At 51.5% G+C, this 9,532-nt stretch overlaps 1 protein-coding gene across 1 annotated transcript in view; it reads left to right on the top strand.

The window, feature by feature from the left end:
* The first annotated feature begins 7,475 nt into the window (after positions 1 to 7,475).
* Positions 7,476 to 9,532, top strand: part of LOC121674362 (myosin-7-like) — a 2,105-nt gene continuing 48 nt past the window's right edge. The window contains exons 1-4 of the mRNA XM_042048651.1: positions 7,476 to 7,618; positions 8,242 to 8,459; positions 8,891 to 9,034; positions 9,452 to 9,526. Of these exons, the coding sequence (XP_041904585.1) occupies positions 8,259 to 8,459; positions 8,891 to 9,034; positions 9,452 to 9,526 (420 nt within the window). The 5' untranslated portion in view covers positions 7,476 to 7,618; positions 8,242 to 8,258. The remainder of the gene's footprint in view (positions 7,619 to 8,241; positions 8,460 to 8,890; positions 9,035 to 9,451; positions 9,527 to 9,532) is intronic.

Genomic DNA, 9,532 nt, shown 5'->3' on the forward strand with positions numbered 1-9,532 from the left:
GACAAATGGTATCTTTCACTCATATGTCCAGGACATCAGTGGCTCCTTGGGAATGGGAAAGACCTCTGGCTTGGACTGTATTCACTCTGTAATGATAAATTTCACTTCCATTTCCTATATTCCTTTCCCTCAAACCCACTGCAAAGTAACCCAGTGTTTTCAGAGCAACAGTGGTGAATTCTTGCCTGATGTCCTGGATGCCACACAGGGGTGTTCAAACTTCTGTTGGTGTCCTGCTTCTGTTGGTTCAGCACAAGAGATTGTTCAAAACTTTTATACAGTGGTTACCAGTTGCTGTCTGTCAGGATATTAAGACTTGCATGGCCTCCCATAAATTTCTTCTCCGATTAGTGACACCATTTTTAAAAACAACCTGCTTCATCTTTCTCCTACACCACTACTCTGAGGTCAACAGAGTTAGTGCAAAGTCCACTTAACTCCATACCCAAGACCACATTTCTGTATCAATTTATTTTAACATTTTGACTGTACCTGTTGTGGCATTGGCTGTGCAGCAAAACCTGGTGGCAAACCACTGTACAGAGGTCTTACACACTACACCTAAAGGTACTGGTTTACCAGAAAGCATAGGTTTAAGAATAGGTATTGGCAATGCAGTTTTATGTTCCTTCCCTGGGTCAAGGGTTCAGTCCCTGCCAGTCCTTTGTAAACTGGAAACCGCTTCTTTTCAAAAGCGGAATGATAGTGCTTATCACTGCCACGTGCACACATACACTGCCCAACAGTGACCTCCTGTGGCAATGGGAATGTTTCCAGTTCTTTCGACAAAGCAGCAATGGTTGGACTGATTAAAATGTGAACAAAAGGAGTAAATGTATATAATGGAATCCCTGCCAGGTGGAAGCAAATTGCTCCCTATCTGCTTCTGGTACATGTAGTAGAATCATAGAACCAGAGGACACCAGGCTGGACAATCCAACCTTTCTTGTCAAAAGCACTGTTTAGACAAGATGGCCCAAGCACCTTGCTCAGCTGGATCTTAACAGTATCCAGTGTTGGGGAATCCACTGCTTCCTGGGGCAGATCATTCCCATGGCTGATTGTTCTCTGTGAAAAATGTTCCTCTTGTGGTGAAACAGAATCCCCCCAGGAGTAACTTTTACCCATTACCCCTCATCTTTTCCATGGGATTCTTGTAAATATAGAATCTCCATCTTCTTCGTGGCCACCCTTCAAATAGTAGAACATGGTGATAAAATCTCCCATAAGCTTCTTTTTTTCAAGGCTGCACAAACCTACTTCCCACTGAACAAACCCAGCCTCTCTTCATAGATCAGGCTTTCCAGTCATTGGGTCATCTTAGTGGCCCTTCTCTGGACCCTCTCCAGCCCATCCACATCAGTTTTGCATACTGGGGACCAAAACTGAACAGTATTCCAAGTGTGGGCCTGATGAGTGCTGTATAGAATGGGATAATGACTCCCCTGCCTCTGCTGGGGATGTTGTTTTTGATGTAACTCAGCATCCTGTTGACTTTCTCTGCACTGTTCACCCATATTGAGCTGCTTGTCCACCAGGACACCCACATCCCTTTCCACATAGCTGCTCTCCATCCAGTTAGATTCCAGCCTGTGCTGCACTCCTGGATCATGTTTTCACAGGTGCGAGACCCTACATTTGTCCTTTTTGAACTTCATAAAGTTCTTGCTAGCCCATTCTTCCAGCCTGTCCAGGTCTTCCTGCAGGGCATCTGTCCTTTCCAAAGGGTCCACTTCCCCACTCAGTTTGGTATCACTGACAAATTTCAACAGAGTGGAGAAATGCTGGAGAGGAGAAACACAAACCCTGCTGGCTGTTGAAGTGTAAGACACAAGTCTCTCTTGAGACAGAGGGACGAACAACAACAGCAGAGGTACCAATGGGATGGTGACAGGACGAACGGGTGTTCATTATCTCCCTTCCACTTCCAAAGAATTCCTCTCCACCCCCACAGATGAGGGGTCTGGCCACAGCTTTTCTTGCAGCTCCTTATCCTCTTCTGGAGCCAGAGCTCTTCGTCCCTAACAAAATGGTGCCAAACACTGCTTTTCCAGGTGACATGTGGTGCAGCTGGTGACAACTCTACAACTGACTCCAGCTTGTGCAGGAGCAGGCTGATCCAAGCCAGGGATGCCAGGTTCAAGACCTGCAGTCTCTTCTGCTGCTCTTGAGTCTGCTGCAGAACTGCATGGGTACAGCAGGCTTCAAGGTGCTTTTCCTCTTTGCTGCCCCGCAGGAAAACAAAGGCTCTGAAGACAGTGACCCTGGTACTGTTTGTTTGTCTGTTCTCTTTCAATGACTCTCTCTGCAGCTTGCACCTGCGAGTGGTGTTTAGGAGGTCCTCAGGGCTCTGTTCTGCCTGGGTCCACTTCCCCTGCTGTGACCAGAGGAGCACAGTCAAGAGCAAAAAATGCTGACAAGGGTGTGCCAGTGTCCCCTGCTTCAGAGGAAGTGGGGACAACTTCCCCAGGAGGGCTAAGCCAGTTCTCGGAAGCTGAGGGAGAGGAAGTAGCCAAAATCACCTGCCCCAGGAGGTCAAAGGGCTTCTGGAGGACCAGGTGCATGTTCTAGGGTAGGGGGTGTCCATCAGTTGCAGCCCCTGTAGTGCCATGGTGACCACAGAAAGGGGAACAGGCATGACCCCATCTTAGACTGAGTTCCAAGCATAAGGAGAGCTTTGGCATGTGTCTGACAGGTGCTTATGTGGGGCAGCTTGGTGGAGAATGCCTCCAGAGGATGCAGCAGTGTGCCAGGCCTGTGTCTCCTTCTGTGTTTGTTCCCTTCAACAGCAGGGGATGTCACGCTTTCTTCAGGTCAAGGCTGCTTCTGCTGGTGTAATGCCAGAGCACACAGTGCATCTCACTCATTGCCCGTGGTCAGGGCTGTGAATGGCCACCCTCTGGTCACCCAGTGGCCACTGTGGCCATTCAGGCAACAGCAGTGTCCCCACAATCTGTGGTGTTGCACACAGCTGACAGAGAGCAGTGCTGAGGCAGAACTGGGCCTGTGAAGGTTTCAGCAAAGCACAGTCTTGGCATCAAGACTTGAGTCTTTTGGTTTTGATCAGCACTGGGGTCCTGCTGCCCCAACCTTCTGCATGCTGCCATTTGCAGAAATTTGGCTGTGGGCAAAACTGCTTTGAGCCCAGGTGCACAGGGAGGGGTTTTTGGAGAGTGCCCCAAAGGACTGAGAAGTTCAGGGCTGGTGCAAAGGAAGAGAGTGGGGATAGGACCAGTGTTCAGGGAGGGGAACAAGCAGGAAAGCAGAGGAGAGCACTCTTGCTGATAGGAAACACTTGGCAACAGCAGCAGATTTCCCTTGCTCTCTATGCCTTGCAGCCTTCCCCGTCTCTGCCTGAGCTACAGGCGCAGCAGGAACTGTGAGATCAGACTGGGCAGACGTGCACTGGGTGAGAATGCTGTGCACCTGTCGGGTGCCTCTGAACTCGCAGCAGCCCACCTCGAGACTGCTTTTAAAAGAAAAAGCTACGCATCTGTGGTTTCCATGGCTATTTTCCATGGGAACTGCCTTCCCATGCCTCTATTGCTCCCTTTTTCTTGGCCTGCAGAAAACAAGTTAACAGAGGTGCCGAGCAAAGCTCCAACCTTGAGACTTGTTAAGTCACTGTCATGCTTGCTACTGAACTTTGTTAACTCATTCTTGCATCAATAAAATCCATTGTCCCTTCTTTTGGGAGTGAAGTGCAGCACTCCATCCATGATGGCAGCACAAAGGCTGTTGCCAAGCTTGGAGCAGGCTGGGGTCCCTGGCTTTTCTGGAGTTGCGAGGAAGGGCATGCTGCAGAAGTCTTGACACAGAGGTTTCTCTCCTTCCTCCAGCTTGTATTCTCCTCTAGTTTCCTGTCACAGCCAGGTGAAAGGCTGGTGCTGCTGGAACAGGCGCTGTTTATGGCTGCACTTCATTTTCCTGTTGTCTCACACTTCCTAATAGAGGAAGACAGTGCCGTGGTGGTAATAAGAGTTGCCCTAGTTGTACCTTCCTCTCCATCCATGTCTTGGGTGCTCCTCAAGGGAATACTGCAAAGAGAGGACTGTCTCAGCAGTCTGTATTTACACATGCTGCTGTGGCCTGATCTCTGTGGCACTGCTCTGTCAGCAGTCACACACCAGAGAGGAAAAGGCCACTCACTTCCCCTTCTCATTTCAGAAGGAGCCCTCTGGGTTTTTGAACTACCTTGGACTGCAGGTGCTGGGCCACCGTGGAACTTGAGCCACAGTTCCTGTACTGAGTTAGGTCCCACAGGGATCCTCATGAAGAAGAGGGGAAGGTGTTGGGTCAGTTTTCTCTGGCAATAGATCTCATTTATTTTCCCCAGACTGAGTGCAAGGAGGTTGTGCTGGGGACGCAAATGTGCAGGGCAGCACGGCTGGGATGGGTGGGTGGGAGGTGGCTCTGCTGGCAGCTGGCAGCACTTGGCACATATGGAAAGCAGGATGGCAGATGGGGCAGCACAGAAACAGCTCGGTGTGATGGTCAGGGAACACAAATAGTCAAATGGAATAGATGAGAATGCTCTTGGCACTGAGGAAGCACCAGGAAAGGAAGCCCTGACATTAGAGAGTGGGTGGGGGTGGGAGGGGGTTGGAAGCCCAGAGAGGCTTTGTCTGGAGAGACACAAAAGGCCAAATTGACAGAACTAAAGTCAAGGAAAGCTCCAGCTCTGTCAGTCAGAACCAAGTTCAAGTCAAGTGCTGTTCAGCCAAGGGAGAGGCAGTAGCCGACCTCGCCTATCCTGGGAGGATGAGGAGCTTCTGCAGGACCAGCAGTGCATTTCAGGGGAGGGAATGTCTGGGAGAGAAATGCCTGAGTGGTACAGTCCTTGGTTTACAGGGGCCTTGTTCTTGTTCCCATCCCAGCCTTCCAGTTCAGGGTCCTGGGTACCCTGAGAACAAGTGCTCTTGCTATTAAAGACTGAAGCTGAGGAGGCATTAAGTACCTGAGCTTTTTCCTCATCCTTGTCTCTATGTTTCCCCCCATATCCAATAAAGTGTTGGAGCAAATTAGGTAAAATTTGGAGAAAACAAGATAAGTTGTGAAAATGTTGGGGAAAATCAGTGGCAATTAGGGTGAAATTGAGAAAATTGTGGAAGCTGTGAGAAAATAAAGGGGAAATTCAGGGAAATGGGGGGAAATTAGGGGGGATTGGGGCAAAGTAGGATGGAATTAGGGGAAATCTGGAGAAAGTAATAAAAATGAGGAGGAAAATATGAAAAATTTGGTAAATTGGGGAAATAAATTTCAGTTAGGGGAAATTAAGGATATATTCAGGGAAAATTAGGAGAAGTTGGTGAAATTTTGGGAAAATTAGAGGGAATTGAGAAAAATTTGGAGAAAATTTGGGGGAAAATGAGATACCTTAGGGGAATCTGGGAAAATGTATGGAAATTTAGGGAAATGTAAGGGAAATAAAAGTAAACTTGGGGGAAATGAGGCAAATTGAGGGAGATTCAGAGAAATTCAGGGAGAATAAGAGGAAATTTAGGTGCAAAAGGTCAGAAAAAGGAAAATTAGGGGAAATTAGGGGAAATTGAGGGAAAATTAGCAAAATGAGGGAATTAGGGGGAAATTGGGGAAGACAAAATTAGTCAGTAATTTGGGGAAATCAAGGGGAAAACAAGGAAATTTGCAGCAAATTGCAGGAAAAAATGAGGTCATTTGGGGAAAAATCTGGAAAATTTGGGAAAATCAGGGGACACCAAAGGGAAAGCAGGGGGAAAACAAGGAAATTTGGGGAAAAACCAGGAAACTTTGGGGGAAACTGGGAAAATTAGGTGAAATTCAGGCACCTGGGTCCTCTATAGGACATCTAATGGGATTGGTGGGGCCTGGATGCCTGGGTGTCCCTGGCTATTCTTAGGTGAGCTATGGTGGTCGAGGGGGGAAGGGGGACCTGTAGGGCCAGCCCCATATACGGTTATGAGGTGAAGGTGCTCCACAGCCCCACTGGCGTCACAAGCTGATCGGATGTCAGGGGTTGTGGGGGGGGAGTGTCCCAAAAATATCCCATTGTGGGGGGAGGGAGAGGGAACAAAGGGATGGGAGGAGGGGCACAGATGCCTGAGTTCCCTTGGAGGGGGAAGGGGGGTGTCACACCTGTCCTTTGTCTGTCTGTCCCCTCCTCCCCCCCCGGGGGAACCCAGGCGTCCTGGCAAGTCTTTTGGCTTGCCTCATCTATCCCATAATAAACGGGGGGGCGGGGGGCAAGGGGGGTTAGAGGGGGCCCCTATAGGAGCTGAAGGGGGGTATCCTGTGGGTCTGGGGGGTCCTATGGGTCTGGAGGAGCCCTATGGGGATTCTGTGAGGCTAGGAGTGGGTTGTATGGAAGGCCTATAGGGCTGGGAGTGACCTGTGGTAAGGGGGGAAGATATGAGGGTCCTATAGGGAAATATATAGAAGTCCTATGGGCCTGGAATTGGGTCCTATAGGACCATGGAACTGGGGAGGGGTGTCTGGGAGTGGGTTCTGTGGGGCTGTGGTCATTTACAGGGGTCCTATTGAAGGGAAGTAATGGGAACCCTGTGGGGCTGAGAAGGGTTGTGCATGTCCTATAGGGCTGGAGCAGTGTCCTACGGGGCTGGGGGAGTCCTATGGAGATGCAAATAGGTCCTATGAGGTAAGGGGAAGCTGTAGGGTCCCTGTGGAAGTGAGATATGGGGGTCCTATGGGGCTGGTGGATCTCTATAGGTCCATAGGAGTCACTGGACCCTATGGGGCAGTGAAGGTCCTATAGGACTACAGAGCAGAGAGAGGGCCCTATGGATCTGGGGAGTGTAATGTAGATCCATAGGGGTCACTGTGTCCCTATAGGGCAGTAAGGTGGCCTTGAGGTCACCCGTCTGTCCATGGCCCCCCCCCCTCCTGGTGACGCAGCTGCAGGGGGGAGGGGGGGATATAAGGGGGGCCCCCCAGCCAGCGCCTGCAGACCCAGGGGCAGGTGGGGCAGGGGGCACTTGGAGCACTGTGAGGGTCTGGGAGGGGGTTATGGGGGAACTGGGGGCAACTGAAAGGAACTGGGAAAGAACAGGGAGGAACTGGGAGGGAACTGGGAGGGTCTATGGGTGAACTGGGAGGGACTGGGAGGGTTTATAGGAGAACTGGGAGGGTCTATGGGGGAACTGGGAGGGACTGGGATTATACTGGGAGGGTCTATAGGGGAACTGGGAGGGACTGGGAGGATCTATGGAGGAACTGGGAGGGTCTTTGCGGGAGACTGGGATGATACTGGGAACATCTGTGGGGCAACAGGGTGGGACTGGGATGATGCTGGGAGGGTTTATGTGGTAACTGGGAGGAACTGGAATGATACTGGGGGAGGGGGAGGGTACTGGATAAATCCTAGGGGGATACTGGGATTTACTGAGCAGTACTCTGTGTGTGTGTGTCTGTGTGTGTGTATGTGTCTGCGTGGTGGTGTACTGGAGAAGTACTGGGGATGGGGATGGGCGGGGATGCTGGGATATAATTGGACATATTGGGATATACTGGGACACACTGGGACATACTGGGACATGCTGGGGGGGGTGTTGTGTCCCGGACCAGGACCAGAACCGCCCTGAGTCTGCACTGTCATCCTCTGACTTGGAGACCACAGAGAGAGGTGGGGCTGAGTAGTGTAAGGAACTGAGGGGTGTCTGGGGAGACTGGGGGGATTGGGAGGGTCTGGGATGATACTGAAAGGCTCTGTGGGGGAACTGGGAAGGACTGAGAGGGATGCAGGAGTACTGGGGCATACTGGGAGGTGCTAGGGTGGGGTAAAGGGCAGGCAGCGTGAGGCACTGCAAGGAACAGGGAGCACTGGGGAGGGCACTGGGACTTCCAAGGAGGAACTTGGGATGGAGATGAGGACAACTGGCAGGAATTAGGAGCACTGGAAAGGAACTGGGAGCACTGAAGAAGAATGGGAGAAGATGAGATCGGCAAGGATGGACTTTGGATGGGGCTGACTGGGAGCACTGGAGACGAACTGGGAGTACTGGGAGGGAACTCTAGATGATGGAACCAGTGAGGATGGACTTGGGATGGGCCAGCTGGGAGGAGTGGGAGCATTGGAGAGGAACTGGGAGCACTGGGGAGGAATGAAAGAGTTGGGTTGACCAGGAAGAAGTGGTAGCTGTGGAGAAGAACGGGGAATGATGGGTTCACCAAGGAAAGAGCTGCAATGGGGTCAAGTGAGAGGAACTGGCAGCACTTGGAGGATCTGATCCCTCCTACCCCACCCAGCCCCATCCAGCGCCACCATGCCTGATGTGGAGATGGCCGAATTTGGGGAGGCTGCCCCCTATCTCCGCAAGTCAGAGAAGGAACGGTTGGCTGCCCAGACCCGCCCTTTCGACCTGAAGAAGGACATCTTTGTCCCTGATGAGAAGGAGGAATTTGTCAAGGCCACCATTGTCAGCCGTGAGGGCTCCAAGATCACTGCTGAGACCGAACATGGCAAGGTGGGGGGACCCCAGCCACACCTGGAACACCAGAACCTCAAAATAGCAACTCCATTCCACATGGGACACAAAGAACCCAACCCACCTTCTCTAGAACCCAAGAAACATCTAGACTCCACCATGTCTTCTCCAGCACCCACTGGATGCTCAGAACCCATGATATCTTCTCTAGAACCCAGGAAATATCTAGACCCTGATCCACCTTTCCCAGAACCCATTAGACAGCTAGACCCCATCCAACCTCCTTTATCACCCCAAAGAAGACACCCAGAGCCCAAAACATATTCTCTATCACTTGAGGGACACCTAGACCTCCTCTGGCTCTCAAGAGAGCACCCAGATGCCCAGCTTCCAGCCCTATGGAAGGCAACAACTGGGGCAACTCCTTGCCCTGTGTTCCTTCTCCATGGGGTCCTCCTTACCTTGAGCAGACGGTGACGGTCAAGGAGGACCAGATCATGCAGCAGAACCCCCCCAAGTTCGACAAGATTGAGGACATGGCCATGCTGACTTTCCTCCATGAGCCTGCTGTCCTCTACAACCTCAAGGACCGCTACGCCTCTTGGATGATCTATGTGAGTTGGGAGCCCATGAGGTTCCTCAGACCCCATCCAGAACTTGGATGCCCCTTCTGTAGACTCCTTGGGCCACATAGACCCAAGATGTCCCTTCTCCAGATCTCATGGTCCACCCATAACTGGGATGATCCTTCTTCACACCTCTTGAGCTACCCAGATCTAAGATATCCCAGACCCCTTGGGCCACCCAAAACCAGGATGTCCCTTCTCCAGATCGCATGGGCCACCCAGAACTGGCATGTCCTCTCCCCAGAGCTCTTTGGTCCCCCACACCCAAGATGTCCCATCTCCAGACCACAGGGGTCACCTAAACCCAGTTTATCACCTAGACACAAGAGGTCACTTCTGCAGACCTCTTGGACCACCCAGTCAGGCGGCACCTCCTGACTCTGACCCACCTGCTCCTTTGTCCAGACCTACTCCGGGCTCTTCTGTGTGACTGTCAACCCCTACAAGTGGTTGCCCGTCTACAATGCCGAGGTGGTGGCTGCCTAC

Source organism: Corvus kubaryi, unplaced genomic scaffold (genome assembly GCF_017639235.1).
Source record: "Corvus kubaryi isolate FWS band 111438036 unplaced genomic scaffold, C.kubaryi_AGA036_p1.0 68, whole genome shotgun sequence".
Taxonomy (NCBI): Eukaryota; Metazoa; Chordata; class Aves; order Passeriformes; family Corvidae; genus Corvus; species Corvus kubaryi.